Source organism: Solea senegalensis, linkage group LG18 (assembly GCF_019176455.1).
Source record: "Solea senegalensis isolate Sse05_10M linkage group LG18, IFAPA_SoseM_1, whole genome shotgun sequence".
In the NCBI taxonomy this organism is placed as follows: Eukaryota; Metazoa; Chordata; class Actinopteri; order Pleuronectiformes; family Soleidae; genus Solea; species Solea senegalensis.
In genome coordinates, this window is record NC_058041.1 from 18,905,318 (window position 1) to 18,930,190 (window position 24,873).

The 24,873-nt window shown below is 44.1% G+C and overlaps 1 protein-coding gene across 4 annotated transcripts in view; it reads left to right on the plus strand.

Annotated features, from left to right (window-relative positions):
- Positions 1-24,873, plus strand: part of ryr2a (ryanodine receptor 2a (cardiac)) — a 76,034-nt gene that overhangs the window by 10,848 nt on the left and 40,313 nt on the right. The window contains exons 2-47 of one of the 4 annotated variants that reach the window (XM_044014258.1): positions 1,555-1,674; positions 1,770-1,874; positions 2,401-2,421; positions 5,313-5,387; positions 5,507-5,585; positions 6,348-6,460; positions 6,751-6,850; positions 7,241-7,337; positions 8,023-8,097; positions 8,180-8,336; positions 8,648-8,812; positions 8,907-9,028; positions 9,878-10,061; positions 10,595-10,730; positions 10,973-11,068; positions 11,214-11,332; positions 11,719-11,852; positions 11,981-12,222; positions 12,654-12,846; positions 12,936-13,140; positions 13,221-13,325; positions 13,643-13,746; positions 14,187-14,270; positions 14,375-14,534; positions 14,880-15,027; positions 15,120-15,223; positions 15,368-15,472; positions 15,778-15,952; positions 16,135-16,343; positions 16,431-16,607; positions 17,189-17,334; positions 17,423-17,549; positions 18,277-18,437; positions 19,352-19,511; positions 19,588-19,674; positions 19,837-19,968; positions 20,807-20,901; positions 21,135-21,310; positions 21,502-22,133; positions 22,451-22,651; positions 22,735-22,840; positions 23,108-23,251; positions 23,334-23,461; positions 23,781-23,926; positions 24,166-24,280; positions 24,394-24,526. In XM_044014258.1, coding sequence (XP_043870193.1) covers positions 1,555-1,674; positions 1,770-1,874; positions 2,401-2,421; positions 5,313-5,387; positions 5,507-5,585; positions 6,348-6,460; positions 6,751-6,850; positions 7,241-7,337; positions 8,023-8,097; positions 8,180-8,336; positions 8,648-8,812; positions 8,907-9,028; positions 9,878-10,061; positions 10,595-10,730; positions 10,973-11,068; positions 11,214-11,332; positions 11,719-11,852; positions 11,981-12,222; positions 12,654-12,846; positions 12,936-13,140; positions 13,221-13,325; positions 13,643-13,746; positions 14,187-14,270; positions 14,375-14,534; positions 14,880-15,027; positions 15,120-15,223; positions 15,368-15,472; positions 15,778-15,952; positions 16,135-16,343; positions 16,431-16,607; positions 17,189-17,334; positions 17,423-17,549; positions 18,277-18,437; positions 19,352-19,511; positions 19,588-19,674; positions 19,837-19,968; positions 20,807-20,901; positions 21,135-21,310; positions 21,502-22,133; positions 22,451-22,651; positions 22,735-22,840; positions 23,108-23,251; positions 23,334-23,461; positions 23,781-23,926; positions 24,166-24,280; positions 24,394-24,526 — 6,598 coding nt within the window. The remainder of the gene's footprint in view (positions 1-1,554; positions 1,675-1,769; positions 1,875-2,400; positions 2,422-5,312; positions 5,388-5,506; positions 5,586-6,347; positions 6,461-6,750; positions 6,851-7,240; positions 7,338-8,022; positions 8,098-8,179; positions 8,337-8,647; positions 8,813-8,906; positions 9,029-9,877; positions 10,062-10,594; positions 10,731-10,972; positions 11,069-11,213; positions 11,333-11,718; positions 11,853-11,980; positions 12,223-12,653; positions 12,847-12,935; positions 13,141-13,220; positions 13,326-13,642; positions 13,747-14,186; positions 14,271-14,374; positions 14,535-14,879; positions 15,028-15,119; positions 15,224-15,367; positions 15,473-15,777; positions 15,953-16,134; positions 16,344-16,430; positions 16,608-17,188; positions 17,335-17,422; positions 17,550-18,276; positions 18,438-19,351; positions 19,512-19,587; positions 19,675-19,836; positions 19,969-20,806; positions 20,902-21,134; positions 21,311-21,501; positions 22,134-22,450; positions 22,652-22,734; positions 22,841-23,107; positions 23,252-23,333; positions 23,462-23,780; positions 23,927-24,165; positions 24,281-24,393; positions 24,527-24,873) is intronic. The other 3 variants (XM_044014261.1, XM_044014259.1, XM_044014260.1) reach the window with 3 other exon arrangements.

Consider the following 24,873-nt stretch of genomic DNA (forward strand, 5'->3'; position numbering starts at 1 on the left):
ACTGTAGAAAAAGTGTAAATGTTTATTAAAAACATTACTGCTTCTCCTCTGTCCTACTCTCCTCCATTGACTCTGTTAGTCTCTCTCTCTCTCTCTCTCTCTCTCTCTCTCTCCATAGAAGGCTGGAATTCAAACTGCAGCACACACACACACACAGAGGGAGAGAATGTCTGATGTGTGTGTGTGTGATAATGTAAATAATAACTCTGTGGCTCAGCTCTTTTCTGCTCTAATCTCTTTGGTTTATTAGTTTGTGTTTGTTGGAGCAGTCATTAATGATGAGTTATTGTATTTACTGTGTCATGTGACGTGAGGTTTCCCCTGAGTGAATACATGGCCGCTGACAGCGAGGACACAAAGAGAAACAAACTCACTCTCCCACACCAAACCCCTTTGAGGAAATCAGTGATTTTACGTTACATAGACACAGGAGTTGTTGAGTTGCCGCCACCATCACTAAGTTCAAATGTCTTATTTTGTCATTTTGGCGTTTGAAATCCTTCCTTCAGATTGACCTCAGTGACACAAAGTGACCACACGAGGCAGCAGTAGACCAGCTATGGGATTTGGTGTGGGAGAGTGAGTCATTTTGTTTTCTCTGAAGTGAGTGAAGTTAAGTGTCTCAGGCTGCAAAGTAGGTGATTTATGTGCTAATATGCTAATATGGCATTAAAAAAATGAACGCTGAATTATATTATTAGTTGTTAGGGATGCATGCTAACATTAGCAGCTAGCACCAGAGGTGACACAACAACTCCTGTGTGTGTGTGATTTTAAAATCACTGATTTTCTCTATGGGGTTTCCTGTTGGAAAAGTCTCCAGTGAGATAAAGACGTGAACGTGTTCTTCAGCAGGGGTGTCAAACTGGTGGCCCTCCAATCGATTACATGCGGCCCGCCCACCACTGTGTGAGGTGATGGAATAAGACTAAATATGCTAGCAAATATACTAAATATTTGCTAGCAATACTTTTTATAACAGTAATAAGACATTGGGTTGCTTTATTAATTGTATTGCACTCAACATGAAATTACATAAGCTGTTTTAATCACAGATATCCTTAAATTTTCTATTTAATTCTCTGTTTTGTGCATCATAAATATGTTTTTATTGTGAATCATTTTATATCAAAAAAGGCACTTTTATTTTGCAATTCCATCTAATATCATAATGAATATCTTATATTGCCTACCTCTATGTCGGCCCCCGCTTGACCAGACTAGATGCTCATTGGCCCCCAGGTCATTTGAGTTAGCCCCGTTCTTAAGACATCGTAGACTTAAACTGAGATTAGATTTTATTATATGAGTAATTTATTAACTGATCTTGTCATTGTTTGGGAACATTCCTACCTTTCTTATTCTGATCTCAGCAGCAGGGGGCGCTCATAGTGCAGTCAGCTCTGACTGTGTCAATACCTCAGTCAGCCACACTTCAAAAAACCCTTAAAATATCACTTAATTTCACCTGACTGATTCTTAATTGTCCTTTACTGATTTGATGAAGAAGATGAGGAAGCTCTCTTAGCATAATGTGTGTGTGTGTGTGTGTAGGACGATGAGGTGGTGCTACAGTGCTCGGCAACGATCCATAAGGAGCAACAGAAACTGTGTTTGGCTGCCGAAGGCTTCGGAAACAGACTCTGCTTCCTCGAGTCTATCTCCAACTCCAAGGTACTGAGGCACTGACGGAGGAAGTGACTTCCTGTGTGTAATGAGGCGAATGTGTGAAACCGTTTAAAAACTGTGTGTGTGTCACGTTGTTTCAGAATGTGCCTCCAGATCTTTCCATCTGCACCTTCGTCCTGGAGCAGTCGCTGTCAGTGCGAGCGCTTCAGGAGATGCTGGCCAACACTGAGGAGAAGGCTGACGGGGTGAGTGTGTCGCCTGCACACACACACACACACACACACACACGTCACATGGTTCCTCACTTCCTCTGATGTCATCACACCACATCGACACCACAAACATCAGAGCTCTGATCCAGAACACACTGAGGAACATCTCCTGACTGTTGTTACAACATCTAACTTCACATGCTTCTTCTCCATTTATTCTCAAAAACTGATTTTAGCCTCTTAACAAAAGACTCGCCTGACAAAACCTACGTCAGTTCAAGTCTACGACGTCTTAAGAACATGTTTCACGTCGTAGAGTGAGTGGTTTATAAACTTCAGTTTCCTGTAGGAAAAGTCTGTGGAACAGTGAGATAAAGACGTGAAACTTGTCCTTAAGACGTCGTAGACTTAATCTGACGTAGATTTCCTCAGCTGAGTCTGAAAATTAAATCTATCATCTCTGAGCCGTGGGGGTTTATTTTTCTTTCTTTTTTTATGTGTCATTTGTAAAAATGACAATGTGACTTACTTTGTCCTCCTCTCTCTCATGTCCACACAGCATGTAGATGTGGAGATCTGGGTAGGTGCACGTCCACTGGCCGTCTGTGTTTGTCACCGTTTTGTTCTCGTCCTCATGTTGACATTTACAGTCAGTGTCAGTAGCAGTTAGAGGAGACGCAGAGCTGCCACACACACACACACACACACACGTCTACATAAATATACATGTTTACTGCTTTAAGAAGCGTCCTCATCGTTGTTCCGCCCTGAGGTCAACGCGAGCGTCACCAGGTTTAAATCATCACAGGAGGATCTCCAAACATGGAGCTGCTCACACAGAACCAAGGAGACAGGAAACGCACAACACGTGACATCACTTCCTCTTGTTTTACTTAGTGGTTCCTGCCATCCGTGGCTTCTCTGCATCCTTGTCTCTGATTGGTCGAGCTCCAGCGTGTCTGTCCATTGATGGACGCATGGTTGTGTTCAGTGTCGGCAGTAAAAACACTGATGATGCGTTCACTGACCTCACTGAGTCTCAGTGTGACACAAACACAACTTATGACTGAGAGAAACAGGAAGTAAACATAGACATGAAAAACTACAACATGTAAAGAGACAAAGTAAACAACGATAAACTGCACAGGTAAACTACACAGGTAAATTACACAGGTAAACTACACAGGTAAAACTACACTAGTAGAACTACACAGGTAAACTACACAAGTAATACTACACTAGCAGAACTACACTAGTAGAACTATGCAGGTAAACCTCACAGGTAAACTACTCAGGTAAACTACACAGGTAAATTACACAGGTAAACTACACAGGTAAAACTACACTAGTAGAACTACACAGGTAAACTACACAGGTAATACTACACAGGTAAATTAAACAGGTAAACTACACAGGTAATACTACACTTGTAGAACTATGGAGGTAAACTACACAGGTAAACTACACAGGTTAACTACACAGGTAAATTACACAGGTAAACTACACAGGTAAAACTACACTATTAGAACTACGCTGGTAAATTACGCGAGGTAACTACACAGGTAAATTACACAGTTAAACTACACTAGAAGAACTACGTAAACTACACAGGTAAACTGCACTAGTAAAACTACAGGTAAAACTACACTAGTAAAACTACGATTTAAACTACACAGGTAAAACACTACACCAGTAAAACTACACAGGTAATACTACACTAGCAGAACGACACTAGTAGAACTATGCAGGTAAACCTCACAGGTAAACTACACAGGTAAACGACACAGGTAAATTAAACAGGTAAACTACACTTGTAGAACTATGGAGGTAAACTACACAGGTTAACTACACAGGTAAATTACACAGGTAAACTACACAGGTGAAACTACACTAGTAGAACTACGCTGGTAAATTACGCAGGTAACTACACAGGTAAATTACACAGTTAAACTACACTAGTAGAACTACACAGGTAAATTACACAGGTAAACTAGACTAGAAGAACTACGCAGGTAAACTACACAGGTAAAACTGCACTAGTAAAACTACACAGGTAAAACTACACTAGTAAAACTACGCATGTAAACTACACTAGTAAAACTACACAGGTAAACTACACAGGTAAACTACTCTAGTAAAACTACACAGGTAAACTACACCAATAAAACTACACAGGTAAACTACACAGGTAAACTACACAGGTAAACTACACTAGTAAACCTACACAGGTAAACTACACTAGTAAAACTACACGGGTAAACTACACTAGTAAAACTACACAGGAAAACTACACAGGTAATTACACAGGTAAAACTACACTAGTAAAACTACACAGGTAAAACTGGTAAGACTACGCGAGGTAAGACTACGCAGGTAAACTACACAGGTAAATTAAACAGGTAAACTACACAGGTAAAACTACACTAGTAGAACTACAGAGGTAAACTACACAGGTAAACTACAGGTAAACTACACAGGTTAACTACACAGGTAAATTACACAGTTAAACTACACTAGTAGAACTACACAGGTAAATTACACAGGTAAACCACACTAGAAGAACTATGCAGGTAAACTACACCAGTAGAACTACGCAGGTAAACTACACAGATAAACAATGCAGGTAAATTACACAGGTAAAACTACACAGGTAAAACTACACTAGTAGAACTACACAGGTAAATTACGCAGGTAAAATACACAGGTAAATTACACAGGTAAATTACACAGGTAAACTACACAGGTAAACTACACAGGTAAAACTGTTCTAGTAGAACTACGCAGGTAAACTACACGAGTAAAACTATGCAGGTAAACTACACTAGTAAAACTATGCAGTTAAACTACACAGGTAAACTACACTAGTAAAACTACACTGGTAAACTACACAGGAAAACTACGTAGGTAAACTACACCGGAAAACTATGCAGGTAAACTACACTAGTAAAACTACACAGGTAAACTGCACATTGATTGTCACATGATTGTTTTGAGGGGTTACCTCGAGATAAAAGCAGGGGCAGGAAGTGAACAGAAACAGGTGAGTTGTGAAGAGGAAACTGAGTATGAAGTGACAGGAAGTGTCTGCAGTGATTTCAGAATAAAACAGGAAGTAGAGTTATACTTACACTTATGTATTATTGTGTTATTGATCCATGTATTGATTATAAATCTTCCATAGAGCAGCTTTTAATAACACACTGATGGAGTTTTCATTTATTGATTCTGTAAATCAAGAACCTTTTAAGAAACTAATATATTCATAATGACATCACTGGCTCCGCCCCCTCCTCTCTTCCTCTGTCTCTGAATATTTTCAGTCTCTGCTGTTTTTTATGACGTTTGTTTTGTTGTTGTGTTTCAATCTTTGTGTGTTTTTCCTTTTCATTTGTAACTATTCTCTCCCTCCCCATCTCTCTCTCTCTCCCCCTCTTTCCCTCCCCTCTCCCTCCCTCCCTCTCTCTCTCTCAGACGGCTCAGGGTGGCGGTCATCGTACCTTGCTGTATGGACACGCTGTCCTGCTGAGACACTCGTACAGTGGAATGGTTCGTACACGCACACACACACCCAGTATTTTTTACTTGAGCTGAGGTGATGCTGTATTTTTGTGGTGTTCCTAATAAAGTGATCACTGACGTGTGATTGTCTGTCTGTCTGTGTTCAGTACCTCTGCTGTCTGTCCACCTCCCGCTCGTCCACAGACAAACTGGCTTTTGATGTTGGACTGCAGGAGGACACCACAGGTACTGGTCTCTGTCTGACTCCGTCTGTCCATTTATATTCTAACCACTCAGCAGAATCCTCCACACATATACATATATATATATCTATATATACATATATAGATATATAGATATATATATTTATATATATGTATGTATATATATATATATGTGTATATATATATATATATATATATATATATACACATATATATGTATCTATATACATATATATATATTTATATATATGTATGTATATATATATATATATATATCTATATATATATATATATATAGATATATATATATGTGTATATATATATATACACGTCAGTTTAAGTCTACGATGTCTTCAGAACATGTCCACGTCTCTATCTCACTGTGAGACAGACTTTTCCAACAGGAAACTGAAATTTGAGTTGTTGATCCACTGCTGCCTCCATCACTAACTTCTCACACAACGTGACCACACGAGGCAGCAGTGGACCAGCAGCTCCTGTGTCCCCGCCAGCTAAAATCACTCATTTTCTCTATAGGGTTTGGTGTGGGAGAGTGAGTGAAAAACAGTCAAATTTAACGTTATAAATCGATGTTATGATCTTTTCACTAAATGAATTAAAGTCAGACTGAATAGTTATTAGTTACTAATATTAACCTGGCTAAATTAGCTACACTGTGTCAGACTCTGTGACTCACATCATCGTCCTCTTAAGAAGAGGAACGAACCAGAGACGATGCTGTTGCTATGAGAGTGTGTGTGTGTGTGTGTGTGTGTGTGTGTAGGCGAGGCGTGCTGGTGGACCATCCATCCAGCATCAAAGCAGCGTTCAGAGGGAGAGAAGGTCAGAGTGGGAGATGATCTCATCCTGGTCAGCGTCTCCTCTGAAAGATACCTGGTGAGTCGCAGCTGTGTATGTGTGTGTGTGTTTTTCTTGTGTCCTGCACAGATATCACAGCCTTTTTTGTCATTATTATTATTGTATCCTAATAAAATGTCAATCAATGTCATAAAATTCTAAGAAATGTGCATTAACTACAGTTTTTATGTTTTATAAGTGATTTTACTGATTAAATACTTCTCAAACGACCTCAGTGACTTCCCCCACATATTGGTCTCATATGAATCAGATAATCAGATTCTCTCGTGTGTTTTATCGTGTTAATCGTGTTAATCGTGTTCCCGCAGCATCTCTCCTACGGCAACAGCAGCCTCCACGTGGACGCAGCGTTCCAGCAGACGCTGTGGAGCGTCGCCCCCATCTGTTCTGGAAGTGAAGTCGCACAAGGTGTAAACTTTTCTTTAAAAACAACAGTTAATCCTTAAACCTCAAAGGTGTTCAAAATGCCACAGTAAATGATATTTTATAGCACATTGTCTTTGAAAATCCTATTTATTGTTCATATTTTGTCCCACACTCGATTTGACTTCATATTTTGTTCCACATTATGATAAAAAGAGGGTTTTTGTGAATGTATTTGAACAGGTTGCTTCATATTTTGTCAATTTTGCCAACTACTACTAATAATAACCTGTGAAATTAGGTTTATTGTGTTAAATGATTGTTTTAGTGACAAAAGAGAACAAACGTGACACTTTCTCTCGAGTCTATAGATCATGTGTCCACCCCTCACCCCTTCATCTGTCTCTTACCTCCCCTCCACGTCTGTCTCTGCAGGTTTCCTCATCGGTGGCGACGTCCTGCGTCTCCTTCACGGCCACATGGACGAGTGTTTGACCGTTCCATCTGGAGAACATGGAGACGAGCAGAGGAGGTGATCATTAACCGCTGTCACAGAAACCTGAAAATAGTACATGAACCACTCACTCGCTGCTGGTCTACTGCTGCCTCGTGTGGTCACTTTGTGTCACTGAGTTTAATCTGAATGAAGAAAAAATAAGAAATTTGAAGTTAGTGATGGAGGCAGCAGTGGATCAACAACTCCTGTGTGCTGTGATGTTAAAATCACTGATTTTCTCTATGGGCTTTGGTGTGGGAGAGTGAGTGGTTTACAAGATAAAGACGTGAACATGTTCTTAAGGTACTCTGTAGTAGTAGAACGAACTGGACTGCTCTGTGATAGAGAACCTCATAGAGAAAATCAGTGATTTTGACATCACAGCACACAGGAGTTGTTGATCCACTGCTGCCTCCATCACCTCCATCAAGTTCAAATGTCTTATTGTGGCATTAAAAATATTTAATTTAGACAACTCAGTGACACAAAGTGACCACACGAGGCAGCAGAGGACCATCAGCTCCTGTGTCCCCACAAGCTAAAATGAGAGAGTGAGTGGTTTACAAACGTGAGTTTCCTGTTTCCTGATAAAGACGTGGACGTGTTTTATGTTTGCACATAATAGAAATAATGACAAATGTGGAAATAATAGTGTGTAATACATGAAAAAGAACAGATGTTTGAGGAAAGAGTCCAAACTTTTTGATGTTTGTTCCCTCAGGACGGTTCACTATGAGGGCGGAGCCGTTTCTAGCCACGCCCGCTCCCTGTGGCGGCTGGAGACACTGCGGGTCGTGTAAGTGCAGCATCAAACATGGACGACAATGACGATGTTTTATGTTTAACCAGAAGGGGGTGCGTGTCTCATAAACCTCCAGGTGGAGCGGGAGCCACATCCGCTGGGGTCAACCGTTCAGACTGAGACACGTGACCACGGGGAAGTACCTGAGTCTCATTGAGGACAAGTCTCTGCTGCTGATGGACAAGGAGAAAGCCGACGTCAAGTCCACGGCATTCTGCTTCAGGTCGTCCAAGGTACGACGTTGCCGTGACGACATAAATGCCGTTGTTTTTGTGTAAAAAGTCAACGAAAATATGCTAATTTTTCATAATTGGTGGCGCTACTTGTACGTTTAAAAACACCATGGGGACGGAACTGAAGTAAATTAATCATCCGTTCATGCAACTGTTCGCAAAAAATGTTAAATGGAAGTTGAATTTCCTTCTGTTTGACAAAAATTATGTGCAAAACATTACGTGAAAATGTGCGTGACGTTGTGTCTACAAACGACCACCAGGTGGAGACAAACTCACATCTTTGAGTTCCTTCTTTTTTTTTAACCCAGGAAAAGTTGGACCCCGGCGTGAAGAAGGAGGTGGACGGCATGGGCGTCCCCGACATCAAATACGGCGACTCGGTGTGTTACGTCCAGCACGTGGACACGTGTCTGTGGCTCACGTACCAGACGGTCGACGCCAAGTGTGCTCGCATGGGCGGAGTCCAGAGGAAGGTAGCGTGGCAGGACACGTTTCCGATCTTTGATGTTTTGATGTTGTGATGTTTGACGATCTTGTTCGGACATAAACTCCGCTGCTGCTTTTCAGGCGATCATGCATCACGAGGGTCACATGGACGACGGGCTGACGCTGTCGCGCTCGCAACACGAGGAGAGTCGCACGGCCAGAGTCATTCGCAGCACGGTGTTTCTGTTCAACCTCTTTATCAGGTGAGTGACTACGGTGGCCTGAGAGTGCAAAAGACATTGTCACACAGCGTTAGAACACTTTTATAGACAAAACAAGAGGCTAAAAACACAGTGGATTTGAGGATTACTTCCAAAGGTCAAAGGTCACAAACATGTTTTTTTTGCCTCTTTTTTGTCTGTGTTATGATTTTAAGGGTGAAAAAAGTCTTGTTCGTAGTACTATGCTGTGTATATATCTATATATATTGTAGTTTTCTTTCCAAACCATTAATTCCCAGAGCCGAGCTCATGTTTCTGTGCAGTGAGACGACGTCGTCTCTGAGGACACACGAGCTGTAAGAACATAAGGAAAAGTCGTGTGCTCAGAGCTAACATCAGAGACTGCAGCAGCAAATATTACTCACACTGTAAAACACACTGTGTTTACAGAGAGAGACGCAGTCCAGAGTCTTCAAAACAAAAGACTCACCTCAGTTTACGTCTTAACGACATCTTTAAGACCACGTTCACGTCTTTATCTCAGTCATAGACAAAGTTCCAACAGGAAACTGAAGTTTGTAAACCACTCACTCTCCCACACCAAAGCCCATAGAGAAAATCATCGATTTAACATCACACACAGGAGTTGTTGATCCACTGTTGCCTCCATCACTGAGTTCAAATGTCTTATTTTAATGAATTTGGCATTTAAAATATTTTATTTAGACTTAACTCAGTGACGTTAAGTGACCACACGAGGCAGCAGAGGAACAGCAGCGACTGTGTCCCTGCGAAAATCACTGATTTTCTCTATGGGCTTTGGTGTGGGAGAGTTTCCTGTTTTTAACCTGTTAGTTCATGTCATGTTCCTCTTCTCTTCTCTCGGTTCAGGGGTCTGGACACGCTGAGGAAAAAGGGGCGGGGCTCCACCTTAGATCTGCCAATCGACTCGGTCAGCCTGAGTCTGCAGGACCTGATCGGCTACTTCCAACCACCCGGAGATCACCTGGAACACGAGGACAAGCAGAACCGACTGAGAGCACTGAAGAACCGACAGAACCTGTTTCAGGAGGAGGTGTGTGTGTGTGTGAAGGGGGCGGAGACATGATATTTATCCTAATAAAAATCACGTACGATAATGTGATTTCACTGAGTTTTAAAGTGGATTTTTACGATTATCGCAATCATATTTTTGCCCTGTGGTCATTAACGATATCAGCTATAAAATTAGGACCTTTATGTCCCGCCCCTTTGGTCAAAACTCCGCCCCCAAGACACTATAATATTTTTTAGTAAAATGTTAGTTTTTATGACTTCTCAACCGTTAAACATAAACTTTCAAATAAGGACAAAATGGAGGTAGAGTGTGCACAGTAGGCTCCACCCTTTTTATTTTTAAGAATCTATAAAGAATAAATAAAACAAAACAATTCTTACCAAATGTACGATCAATTTATTTCACTGCGTTTAAGAGTATAAGAGTTTTAAAGTGTTTTTTGTTTTTTGTTTTTCTTAACGATTTATTGCAATGAATGTGGTGAATATAGGAGTTGTGGGCGGGGCCATGGTGACAGTGCTGCCCCCTGTGTTTGATGTGTGTACGTGCAGGGCATGATCAGCCTGGTGCTGGAGTGCATCGACCGCCTCCACGTCTACAGCAGTGCCGCTCACTTTGCTGAGGTCGTGGGACGAGAAGCAGGAGAAGCCTGGAGCTCCATCCTCAACTCCCTCTACCAGCTGCTGGGTGCGTTTCATTCCTCCTCCTCCTCCTCCGACCACCACAACAACCACGTCCAAAAACTCCAAACGTCGCTGAGTCAGCAGCAGCAGCAGTGGGACAACTGGAGAGAAGTCCAGCTGCTGCTGATTCAGTGATGTTTGGAGAACTGGACGATTGAGAACATCTCCATGAAATGTGGAGGTGGACACAGAAGGACACAGATGGACACAGAGGACACTCAAGTCTCTTCTCTGTCCTCTCCTCAGCTGCACTGATCAGAGGAAACAGGAAGAACTGTGCTCAGTTCTCGGGGTCTCTGGACTGGCTCATCAGCAGACTGGAGCGGCTGGAGGCTTCTTCTGGTAGGTTCTTCTGACCCTGGTAGGTTCTTCTGACCCTGAGGAACAGTCACACTCGTCTGGAGACTCTTGAGGACAAAAAGGAAGATGATGGTGTTGAAGCTCTTGTGTCGGGTTTGTTTACGTGTATATTTGTTATTTCATCCAGGGATCCTGGAGGTTCTTCACTGTGTGCTGGTGGAAAGTCCTGAAGCGCTGAACATCATCAAAGAAGGACACATCAAGTCCATCATCTCTCTGCTGGACAAACATGGACGCAACCACAAGGTTCTCACACACTTCATCCTCCTCCAGTTCCTGTGCGTCGCTGCGTTCTGTTTTACATCGGAGGTCGGAGGTCGGAATGAATCTTTCCCAGTTGGAAATCGACTTATCCGGGAAACTCCGACTTCTGTCTACAACTGGAACACAGATGATCATCATCAAATATTACACTGCAAAAAATTTATAAAGAAAAGAAAGAATTGTAGAGACAAATGTAGATCAGTGAATAATGTAGAAAACACAGGAATAAACATAAAGATACATGAATAAATGTATAAATACATGTATATGTATACAAATGTAAAAGCAGATGTTTTTATTGATGTTATTTCTTCATTTATTAATCATGTATAAATACGTGATTTGTGTGTGTGTGTGTGTGTCTCCAGGTCCTGGATGTGTTGTGTTCTCTGTGTGTGTGTCACGGTGTCGCCGTTCGATCGAACCAGAACCTGATCTGTGACAATCTGCTGCCAGGACGAGACCTGCTGCTGCAGACCCGGCTCGTCAGCCACGTCAGCAGGTACACACACTCACAATAACACAAGCACACACACACACAAACACACACTCACAATAACACAAACACAATAACTTAAACACACACACACACACACACATTTTATTATTTAAATAAAACTCCTCCCACAGCATGCGTCCAAACATCTTCCTGGGCGTCAGTGAAGGCTCCGCCCAGTACAGGAAGTGGTACTATGAAATGATCGTGGACCAGGCGCTGCCCTTTGTCACAGCGGAGTCCACTCACCTGAGAGTGGGCTGGGCCAACACCAGCGGCTACGCCCCCTACCCCAGCGGCGGGGAGGGGTGGGGCGGCAATGGCGTTGGCGACGACCTTTACTCGTACGGCTTTGACGGACTTCACCTGTGGTCAGGTGAGCTGTGAGAAGTGCTGAGTCACACTTTTTAAGGCTACGATATCTTTAAGAACACGTTCACGTCTTTATCTCACTGTTACACAGACTTTTCCAACAGGAAAGTGAAGTTTGTAAACCACTCACTCTCCCACACCAAACCCCATAGAGAAAATCAGTGATTTTAACATCACAGCACACAGGAGTCGTTGATCCACTGCTGCCTCCATCGCTAAGTTCAAATGTCTTATTTTGTCACTTTGGCCTTTGAAAACCTTTCTTCAGATTGACCTCAGTGACACAAAGTGACCACACGAGGCAGCAGTTGACCAGCAGCTCCTGTGTCCCCGCGGCTAAAATCACTGATTTTCTCTCTGGAGTTTGGTGTGGGAGAGTGAGTGGTTTACAAACTTCAGTTCTGTCTTCACTCTGCTTCCATCGTACCTCTTCAGGCTGCATCGCTCGGACCGTTAGCTCGCCGAATCATCACGTGTTGCGGTCAGAGGACGTGGTGAGCTGCTGCCTGGACCTCAGCGTGCCCAGCATCTCCTTCAGGATCAACGGACAGCCGGTCCAGGGCATGTTTGAGAACTTCAACTCTGAAGGCCTCTTCTTCCCCGTGGTCAGCTTCTCTGCCGGAGTCAAGTCAGTGGTTTGATATGAAAAAGTCCCACAAAACAAAGCTTGAATATGAGTGACTTTGTGACGCTGACTGACCATTTGAACCTGTGCAGGGTGCGTTTCCTCCTTGGCGGTCGTCATGGCGAGTTCAAGTTCCTCCCTCCCCCGGGTTACGCCCCTTGCTACGAGGCAGTGCTGCCCAGGGAGAAGCTGAAGCTGGAGGCGAGTCAAGATCAGACGGCAGCCAGAGAGCTGCTGGGACCCACGGTCACCCTGAGCCAGGCAGCGTTCACACCCACACCTGTGGACACCAGCCAGGTGGAGACACAGAGACATTCAAACACTTTCACGCATGAATACATGTAGATAAATTAGATAATTTTTCTGTGTGTCTGTAGATCGTGTTGCCTCCTCACCTGGAGAGGATCAGGGAGAAACTGGCAGAAAACATCCATGAACTGTGGGTGATGAACAAGATAGAACTGGGCTGGACTTATGGTGCCGTGAGTATCAGGTCAAAGGTCACTGTGACCTCAATGAACCCTTTGTTTTCAGAACGCCTAGAGAAAATGTCTGTGAAGGTTCTCAGTCGTCCAGGTCATAGTCTGGACCTGGTTGAATTATGTTTTCATCCAGAACCAAGAAGAAGCCTTCTTTAAAAAGTCTTCAGAACTGAAGAAATCTCTGGTTTCTTTCTTCTCAACTAAAGAACTGACAAACCCTTCTTCAGGGGTTCTTCGGAAATGAAGGAAGCTTCTAAGTTCTGTTCTTCTGAAAAAGTAAAAGTCAGCAGTGATTCAAGTTTGTGTTTGTGTCTCAGGTGCGAGATGATAACAAGCGGCAGCACCCGTGTCTGGTCGAGTTCTCCAAGCTTCCTGAGCAGGAACGGAGCTACAACCTGCAGATGTCGCTGGAGACTCTCAAGTGAGTCTGTGATGTCTTCAGAACATGTTCCACGTCTTTATCTCACTGTGAGACAGACTTTTCCAACAGGAAGCTGAAGTTTGTAAAACCACTCACTCAAACTCTCACACCAAACCCCATAGAGAAAATCTATGATTTTAGCTTGTGGGGACACAGGTGCTGCTGACACCACTGCTGCCTCGTGTGGTCACTTTGTGTCACTGAGTTAAGTCTAAATGAAATATTTCAAATGCAGATCACACTAAAATAAGACATTTGAACAGTGATGGAGGCAGCAGTGGATCAACAACTCCTGTGCTGTGATGTAAAATTAGTGATTTTCTCTATGGGGTCTGGTGTGGGAGAATTGAGCAGGAAAGTGGAAAATATTCTCTCTACAGAGAGAAAAATGTTGTGTAATAGAATGATAAAGTGACAAACACATATTCATACTGTTCCAGGACTCTCCTGGCTCTGGGTTGCCATGTCGGCCTCGCAGACGAACATGCGGTCGAGAAAGTCAGGAGGATGAAACTGTCGCCGACGTAAGTCGTCGCCTCAGCTGAAGACGACACAGTCACAATGTCACAGATTATTGATGACATCAGAGCAGCTGTGTGGTTATGTGGTAACGACTCTGTCTGTGCAGCTACGAGTTGTCCAGCGGTTACAAACCTGCTCCTCTGGACCTGGGTCACATCAAACTGACCTCCACCCAGGAGGCCATGGTGGACAAACTGGCTGAGAACGCACACAACGTGTGGGCGAGAGACCGCATCCATCAGGGCTGGACCTACGGCATCCAGCAGGTAACAAAAAAAATTTGATTTTATACGCGTGGACAAGCTGGCTAGATATCTGACCCAGCCACAGAGAGCTTAGAAGTAGCTTAGCTCGTAAAGCACTACTGCCTTTGATAACCCCTGTATTTTCAATAACAGGGGACAGTAACGGCTAACTGACTCATAAGTCCTCAGAAGAGCTAGGTAGCTAAAAACATAAAAGCCCTACTCTGAACCTTAGCCACAAACCCTGTGACAGTTGTAGGATTTGTAAACGTGGTAGAAACAGTAGCTATACTGTGACGTAGTCCACTGTCCGAACAGAACAACTGATTATTTCTGTGTCATCTTCTGTCTTCTGCCGCACGTCAGGACGTTAAGAATCGTAGGAACCCCCGTCTGGTTCCGTATATTCTGCTGGACGAGAGGACCAAGAAGTCCAACAAGGATAGTCTCCGTGAGGCTGTCAGGACTCTGCTGGGATACGGTTACAACCTTGAAGCTCCTGACCAGGACCATGGTACAGTGACATTTTTTGATTCTTAAGTAAATTATTATTTAAACTTTTTAAAATTGCCCCCTTTAATGAATCCTTACTTGGTTTTAATCCAGCAGCTCAGGCTGACCTGAACAACATCTCCGCCGAGAGGTTCCGCATCTTCAGAGCAGAGAAAACCTACTGTGTTAACGCAGGGAAGTGGTATTTTGAGCTGGAGGTGAGACGATGTGATGGTGGTGGATGGTTAACGTGTTTTCTAACACATTTATAAATAACATTTATAACTTAACGTTGTCTTAATGGCCTGTTCTCAGCATTTGTTGTTGAAATCCAGACTTCATATGCTGTAAACCTTCTCCAGGTCTTGACGGCGGGAGAGATGAGGGTGGGCTGGGCCAGTCCAGGCTGCCTCCCAGACCAGGAGCTGGGGTCTGATGACCAGGCCTTCGTCTTTGATGGATTCAAGGTGAGTGGGTTTTTGTTCATGTTTGTAAATGTTATCTGTTTGAGCTTAGCATGATATAATGTTAGAAGAACCTACTCCAGAAGGTTCAGGAGTAGGCCACAAAACCACGCCGGTGTCTTCTCTTTTTTTGAGTTTCCACTAAAGATCGAGCGTAGTTGCTCCATGGTTGCTCCAGCCATGGTTGATGGTGTAAACTTGTCGCTGCTCTTCCGGCCAAAGTACACTGACTTCTGGCATTAGCATAATTTGTGACACTCGTGCGAGTTTAGTGTATTTGTATTTTTGTTTTCCTTGATCATGTTTAGGTCCAGCGATGGCACCAGGGTAACGAGCACTTTGGGCGGGCGTGGCAGACGGGCGACGTGGTCGGGTGCATGGTGGATCTGAACGAGCACACCATGATGTTCACACTGAACGGAGAAGTGCTGCTGGACGACTCGGGCTCTGAACTCGCCTTCAAGGACTTTGAAGCTGGTGAAGGTCAGGACTGCTCTCACGTCTATATCGAATATCAAGCACTATTTGTTTATGTGTAAGTTTGTCCTTCATGTCTATAGTTTTTGACAGAGATGGCAATAGCTATAAGAAGGTAAAGTTCTCTACAGATCCAGAAAGTTCTTCTGGATCCTTTGGAGTGACATTGTTCCCTTCGTCTCGTACAGGGTTCATCCCGGTGTGCAGTCTGGGCGTGGGTCAGGTGGGGAGGATGAACTTTGGGAAAGACGTCAGCACGCTGAAGTACTTCACCATCTGCGGTCTGCAGGAAGGCTATGAGCCATTCGCTGTCAACATGAACCGCGACGTGACCATGTGGCTCAGCAAGAGGCTTCCTCAGTTTGTGCCGGTTCCTCCGAATCACCAGCACATTGAGGTGAGGAAGTTCAGGAACGGCGCAGACTGTTATGAAGCAAGCGGGAAAATAAATGTCTCTGTTTCTTCTTCTTCTCCTCCTCCTCAGGTGGTGAGGATCGATGGCACGGTGGAGCTGTTTCCGTGCCTTAAGGTCACGCAGAGGTCGTTTGGCTCTCAGAACAGTCACACGGACATCACCTTCTACAGACTGAGCATGCCCATCGAGTGTTCTGAGTCCTTCTCCAGGTCCAGGCCTAACAGTGGCCTCTTCTCACCAAAGAGGGTAAAACATTCTTGACACGCAATAATTCCATAATAACCTTTCAGTAAAATGTAAATAAAAACAGTTTTGGGTAAATCTGACCCAAAAAAGAACCCCCCCAAAAAACGTGAAAGGTTGGGGCACCTAATATTTAGATAAATATTGAGAGTTGATAAATACATGTCAATATGGGTGGAGCCTTTCAAGGACCATCGGGTCAGCTGTTGTGTATGAAGTATTTGCATCTGTTTGTGCTGATCTGGTGGGTGGAGCCTAGGATGGAGAGTCTCCATTAGAGCTGCAACTAACGATTATTTTCATAATTGATTAATCTGTCGATTATTTTCACCATTAATCGTTTGGTCCATAAAATATTAAAAAAAATGTTGATTGGGGTTCGTTAAACCTGGAAATGATGTTCTCAAATGTCTTGTTTTGTCCACAAACCAAAATGATTAACTTTTAAGAATTTCTTTGTTATAGTTGTCAAATTAATTTAGCAACTGATTAATAATCGATGAATCGATTAATTGTTTCAGCTCTAGTCTCCATCCCACATTGTTAGCATTTTACCACCTAGAGTTTGACTGTCTGTGCCGCAGGAGCTGGAGGACTTTGAGACCGTCTCAGACTTCGAGGTCCTGATGAAGTCACCTCATGGTCCCAGTGGACCCAACGGACCCGATAGGGACGAGTTCAACAACCACAAGGATTACAACCAGGAGAAGCCATCCAAACTGAAGCAACGGTGAATGTCGCGTTTCCTTGTTTTAAAGAACATTTTTATAATTCTTGCCATTTGTTTTGAAAATAAAACGCCAGCTCTGATCCACCAGGTTCACACTGAAGAGAAACAAACCGGACAACAGCTGTCCGACGTCCGCACGGCTGTCGGAGGAAGTGATGGCCGACGACAGAGACGACTACGACTTCCTGTTTCAAGCCTCCACGGTGAAGTCTCACGTAAACACACGTTATTATTAAAACATCATTACATCTGTATGCTAGCTACAAAGTTAACGCCAAATTTTCATGTAAAAAAAACGATACAGTGAAATATCGCAATATTTCGTGCGGCGATAAACTATTTGTGGATTAGCATAAAAATAATCCAATGATGTTTTAGTCCAGTTGATGCTGCCAAGTGCTCACTCTCACTCGAGCTGTTGCGACTTAAATATCATGATAATATCATATCGTGATGGTGTCGTATTGTGACTTAAATATCATGATATTGTCTCGTGATAATATCGTATTGTGATGGTGTCGTATTGTGACCTAAACATTGTGATATTGTGGTATCGTGACTTAAATATCATAATAATATCGTATCTTGATGGTGCCGTATTGTGACTTAAATATTGCGATAATATTGTATTGTTACTTAAGTATTGTGACTTAAATTTTCCACACGAAGTTTGCATAAAAGCTAATAAGCTAACCTGGGATTTCCGTGTTCAAATCAAAAGTTCACAATGTTCCATGACCAACGCCAAGCGTGTTTCAAAAGTTAGTGCGTCGTAAACACGATATTCAGCTCTTGAACTGTTTATTTATATATAATTATTTATACTTTTAAATTTAATTAAATAGAGTTAAATACATTTTTTAAATATGTTTACATTCATTTATACAGTTGTGAACGTGAAGCAGCTAAATTCTGACTGGTTCCGCCCCCTTTTCTGTGCAGTATTACTACTCCGTGCGGATCTTTCCGGGTCAGGAGCCGAGCAGCGTCTGGGTCGGCTGGGTCACCTCCGACTTCCATCAGTACGACACGGGGTTCGAGCTGCACAAGGTCCGCACCGTCACCGTGACCCTGGGAGACGAGAAGGGCAAAGTCCACGAGAGGTGAGTCGCCGTTTCTGGATCTCCATAGCAACGTCTGATGTCATAATCTATACCTTACTAAATACCAAATACTTCATCCTCAGTGTGTAGTCCTTTTTGATGACTCAGCGTTTTTTCTTAGTCAAACTCATTGATTCTTAGCGCTGCAGCTTCCTGTCACTTTCAAATTAAAACAAATCAGCAGTTTATATTTTAATGTTTTATGATGAGTCAGATCCTGAGATCAACTGTGACCGTTCAAAGTTGTGATTGATGACTCACATAAACGGCTCCACTGAGCTCGTTTTATTATTATTTCCTCTCACTGATGAACTGTCACAACCAGCGAGTGTAAAGAGAGACGGACGACGTGTCTCCATGTCCTCATGTCCTCCAACCGCACCAACTTCAGGTCATTTTGTTCTGGCCCCGCCCATTCTCTCACCTGACCAATCACATGTCAGTCTCAGCTGTCAATCATTTTTATTTCAATTATAAGACATTAAACCTTGTGACGTGGTGCGTTTGTGTGTCCTCAGTAATGTGGTGCATTCAGGTGTCCTCAGTAACATGAAGTGTTCGTGTGTCCTCAGTAACTTGGTGTGTCCTCAGTAACGTGGTGCGTCCGTGTGTCCTCAGTAACGCGTTTGTGTGTCCTCAGTAATGTGGTGCATTCAGGTGTCCTCAGTAACGTGAAGTGTTAGTGTGTCCTCAGTAACGGTGTGTCCTCAGTACGTGGTGCAACCATGTGTCCTCCATGTCCTCTGTAACTCCATGTCCTCCGTGGTGCATTTGTGTGTCCTCAAGCGCATCCGTGTGTCCTCAGTAACAGTGCATTTCAGTGTCCTCGCCCATGTGTCCTCAGTACGGTGCGTTGTGTGTCCTCAGTATTGGTACGTCTGTCTCAGTAACATGGTGCATTCGTGTGTCCTCAGTATTAAGCGCAGTAACTGTTACATGGTGTGGGCCGGAGAGAGCAGCAGTCCCGGTCAGGGGAGGAACAACAACGGCTTAGAGATCGGATGTTTGGTGGACACAACAAACGGACTTTTGACGTTCACAGCGAACGGCAAAGAACTCAGCACATATTATCAGGTAAGCGCTTTGTTTCCTTCACGTCCTCTCCTGTGTCCTCTGCTCACAGTGACTCAGCACTTTCTCCTGTCCACAGGTGGAGCCCAGCACTAAACTGTTTCCCGCCGTCTTCGCCAAAGCCACGAGCCCCAATGTCTTCCAGTTTGAACTGGGGCGAATGAAGGTGAGACGCACACACACTCTCTGTTCAGGTGATAATAGCGTCATAAATTCCTGCTGTGTCATGTCAGAGAGCGAGAGAGACACACCATTTTGTGACGTTACCTGGGAAGAGAAGTGTGAACATTTTTCTCAAACTCTCCATGTGTCTTCTGTCCTCTGTCAGAACGTGATGCCTCTGTCAGCCGGTCTGTTCAAGAGCGAGAGGAAGAACTCTGTCCCTCAGTGTCCTCCACGTCTCCACGTCCAGTTCCTCACACCAGTTTTATGGAGTCGAGTTCCCAACCACTTCCTCAAGGTATCTACTGTAGCTCTGTGTGTCTTCAAGACGTGGCATGCTAGCTGGGGTATTGATTAGCATAAATTAGCATCAGAAGGCCTTGTCATTGCTGTTTGTCTGTTGTATTTAGCGTTTTAAATCAGTGACAAAGGTTGTCTGCTATCAGTGAAAGAGTAAACGCTCTTATTAGCTGTTAGCTGAGTGACTTTTACCTCAGTAAAAGAAAAACAGAAATGCTAAAAACAAGCATATAACTGAAGCTACAGTTATAATCACTCCCGGGTTAAGTGTGATCCACTTAACTCAGAACTTAAATAGTTTGGTTATCTGCTGGTTAATGTTAGCATTAAAGCATGGTTTTGCTAACTAGCCAGCTAGTATATTAATACAAAATACAGATTTTTGTTTAGAGCAGCCATCTTGTGTCGTTAGAATGAGTTTATGACTTTAAATAAAACGAGTTGACAGTTTAAAGAGTTAGGTTTTTTCATGGCTGGGTTATTCCGTGTCAAATGTTAGCATTGACTTTACTCTGAGAGCAGCCAAGACAATTTGTCCATAAAAATACTGTAAGGACACGTCCACAGTCAAATATCAAGTCCAGAACCTTTTTTTTTTATACTTAAAATGACTTCTCTTTATGCAACATCTTTTGTGTTAGCAACAGTTTCTCAAAGGTCTTCCTATTTTTACTCTCTGACATGACTGCTGCCCCCTGCTGATCTGGAGAGTCATTGCATCTCACGCATGTGACGTTTGCTCTGTGTTTACCTGTCTTTGACTGTTTTTAAACTCATCGCCTGAGATAGTTTTTGAACATTAAACAGTGTTTTGTTGTTTTTGTTTGTTTTCCCAGGTGTCAGCGTCCAGAGTAAACGACAGACACGGCTGGTTGGTGGAGTGTAAACGACCTCTGCAGTTCATGTCCCTGCACATACCTGAGGAGAACAGGTGGAGAAGCCACACACACACACACACAGAAACTTCTTTTTATATCTTAGTGAGGACACATCATAGACACAATGCATTCCCCACCCTTACTCTAACATAAACTTAGGTCTTAACCCTGAAAAAGTACTTTAAAGTTGAGGGAACAGACAAAATGTCCTCACACAGAAAGGTTTGGACGTTTTTTGGAAGTACATCTCGTTCCTAATGTCTCTGTGTCTGTCTCTGTCCTCCAGGTCGATGGACGTCCTGGAACTGTCCGAACGCAGAGACTTATTAAAGTTCCACTACCACACCCTCAGACTGTACTCTGCCATCTGTGCGCTGGGAAACAACCGCGTGGCTCACGCTCTGTGTTCACATGTGGACGAAGCACAGCTGCTGCAGGCCATCGAGAACAAGTACATGCCAGGTAACACGCACACACACACAGAGACACTTAACTCCACCTCTGACTCCACCTCCACCTCTGACTCCACCTCCACTTCTGACTCCGACTCCACCTCCATCTCCACCTCCACCTCCACCTTGCTGCTCGTTGGTCGTGTTTGACCTCACATTTTCCCGTCTTTGTCGGCGTCTTTATCGCCGCGTTTATCGCAGGTTTGCTCCGCGCTGGTTACTACGACACCCTGATCGACATCCACCTGAGCAGCTACGCCACGGCGCGCCTCATGATGAACAACGAGTACATCGTGCCCATGACGGACGAAACCAAGAGCATCACGCTGTTCCCCGACGACGAGAAGAAGCATGGGCTGCCCGGCATCGGTCTCAGCACCTCGCTGCGACCCAGAATGCACTTCTCGTCGCCGAGCTTCGTCTGCGGCGCCGGCTCGTTGTATCGTAACCACAACAACGGCGGCTCAGGTGACTGCTTCCAGTACAGCCCCGAGTTTCCCTTAGAGATCCTGAAGGTCAAGACCATCGAGATGCTGACGGAGGCGGTGCGCGAGGGAAGCATGCACGTGCGGGATCCCATAGGGGGCAGCACCGAGTTCCTGTTCGTGCCCCTCATCAAGCTCTTCTACACCATGCTCATCATGGGCGTTTTCCAGAACGGAGACCTGAAGAACATCCTGCAGCTCATCGAGCCGTTCGTCTTCTCCGAGAGTCGGGACGGCGGTCACGTGACGCAGAAGGAGGCGGAGAGCGAGGGAGGTGTGGACGGGGGGAGGAGCCTGCCCAAAGAAGGACTGTTACAGATGAAGCTGCCGGAACCTGTGAAGCTTCAGGTGAGAGGCGGGGCTTATGAGTTTGTTTGATTATTGTGTTTGAGGGTTTAGATTTTTTTGGTTTGTGTTGTGTATTTATGTGATTTTTTCTGTTTTTGTGTATTTTTGATCTGTTTAAATCCTGTCACTGTAACTTCTACACAACAAGAATCATGTTAAATCTTTTACATCAAACATAAATATTGAAATAACTGAATAATTAGACTTATGTTGAAGAAGTTGGTTGCTGAACCTTCCGTAAACACACACGTTGTGTGTCCCTTGAATATCAAACATAACAATGTCATGTTTCTGTGTGTGTGTGTGTGTGTGTGTAGATGTGTCACGTGCTGCAGTACCTGTGCGACTGTCAGGTGCGTCACCGCATCGAGGCGGTCGTCGCCTTCTCCGATGACTTTGTGGCGAGTCTCCAGGAGAACCAGCGCTTCCGCTACAACGAGGTGATGCTGGCGCTCAACATGTCGGCGGCGCTGACCGCCAAGAAGACCAAAGAGTTCAGGTCGCCGCCACAGGAGCAGGTAAGAAGAAGAAGAAGAAGACGATTATGAGCGTTTGTGGTCAAATAAAGGACGTACAAAGACACTCGCTCCCGTTTGTGCAGATCAACATGCTGCTGAATTTCAAGGAGGAGAAGCAGGAGTGTCCCTGTGCCGAGGACATCCGAGAACAGCTGCTGGACTTCCACGAGGACCTGATGAGACACTGTGGTAAACGACTGGTTTCTGCTGCAAAACACAAACAAACACAGACTACAGTTTCATCTGTTGGATGCAAAATGACAAGACATTCATGTGCGAGAGGAAACATGTATATGTTTAAAATAACATGGATAGAATGAAATTGTAGTTTTTATTTACCAAATATTATCATTAAACGTTCTGATTCCAAAGATCAGAAGGTAAAAACCCCCGCGCTGTCACCCGCTCGACCTCCGCTGTGTTTTCCCGTGAACACTGAGTTGTCCTTCCTGTCAGGTATAGAGTTGGACGAGGACAGAGGTTTGGACAGTGACAGTGACTTCACCATACGCGGCCGTCTCCTGTCGCTGGTGGAGAAGGTGTCCTACCTGAAGAAGAAGATGGCCAACCTGTCCAACGAGAAGAAAGACCGGAAACCCAGTGAGTCCACCTCCATTTCCTACCCCTGTCTCTCTGAGTGTGTCTCAGTGTGGTGACTGTGTGTGTGTGTGTGTGCGCGCAGGTACGCTGCAGCAGCTCATTTCAGACACGATGGTCCGCTGGGCTCAGGAGTCGGTTATCGAGGACCCAGAACTGGTCCGAGCCATGTTTGTCCTGCTGCACCGTCAGTATGACGGCATCGGCGGACTGGTCAGTCTTCTTTGATTTAATATAAAGTAAAAACACGCATGTCAGACCTGTGATTTTACAAAGTGGAGGACGCAAGCGGTCAAGTTTTACAAAGTGTTGAACCCTTTAAGGGTTAAGGTTTAAGCACAAAAAGGATTTCTTTGGAAGTAAATCTTCTGAGTCACCTTCGTGTGGACCATTTAAACTGTTTCCTGTCACTCTGATTCGTCTCATTACTCTCTGCGTTCAAACGGGAGTGTATGACGTGTAAAGACATCGTAAAAATTCATTATCTGTCAAGTGAAATGTGTTTTGTGTGTGCGTCTCTGTCTCCGTTCAGGTCCGGGCTCTTCCCAAGACCTACACCATAAATTCAGTTTCCATCGAGGACACCATCCACCTGCTGGCAGCTCTGGGTCAGATCAGATCTCTGCTGAGTGTGCGCATGGGAAGAGAGGAGGAGAAGCTAATGATCCGAGGGCTGGGGTAAGCATGTGCACATCCAACACGCTCTCAAACACAGGCGTCTTCTGTCTTTGTTCCTGTCTTTAAAACCTGTCTTAATCACATCTGAAAGTCTCTTTGAAATGATAAAAATGTCTTTTCTGACTGTGTCCTCTCAGAAAAACGTGTTTCTAACTAAACAAACAAAACACTGTGAAGCGTCAGCAGGGATTTAGTCGTCAAAGTGACCTTTTAATGACCCTGTCGCTTCCCTCCTGTAGAGACATCATGAACAACAAAGTCTTCTACCAGCATCCGAACCTGATGAGAGCTCTGGGGATGCATGAGACCGTCATGGAGGTCATGGTCAACGTGCTCAGTGGAGGAGACTCAAAGGTTCATTCAGCAGCTAAGAAAGAAGGATTACAGCTCGACCTCACCTGGAATAAAAACTGTCTGACTCTTTAAATGCTGTGTTTGTCTGTGTGTCGTCGTTGTTGTTGTTGCAGGAAATAACGTTCCCTAAAATGGTGGCCAACTGTTGTCGCTTTCTCTGTTACTTCTGCCGAATCAGCCGTCAGAACCAGAAGGCCATGTTTGACCATCTCAGCTACCTACTGGAGAACAGCAGCGTCGGCCTCGGTGAGTGGATCATGAGCGAGCGCTTCTGTTTTCATCGCCGTGGGTTTATTTTGAAAGTCTGTCCCTCTTTTAGCAATTTCCTGTCTACAGTTTTTGACTGATCAATCTGGTAGATGATCACCCAAGCTTGTTCCCATTCCATTTTTGCTAAGTAATCGACCCACTGATGACGTCACTGAACATCTTCAAACTGTCAACAAATCCCAATCTCTTTCAACGGGTAAAACTGTGACAAATCATAACTTCATAAATCTCTGTCAGAACTCACGGATTTGAAGGGCATTTGGTTTGTGTATGCAGGATCAGATCTCTACCATCAGACTAAGTTTCATCTGGATCTGATCCAA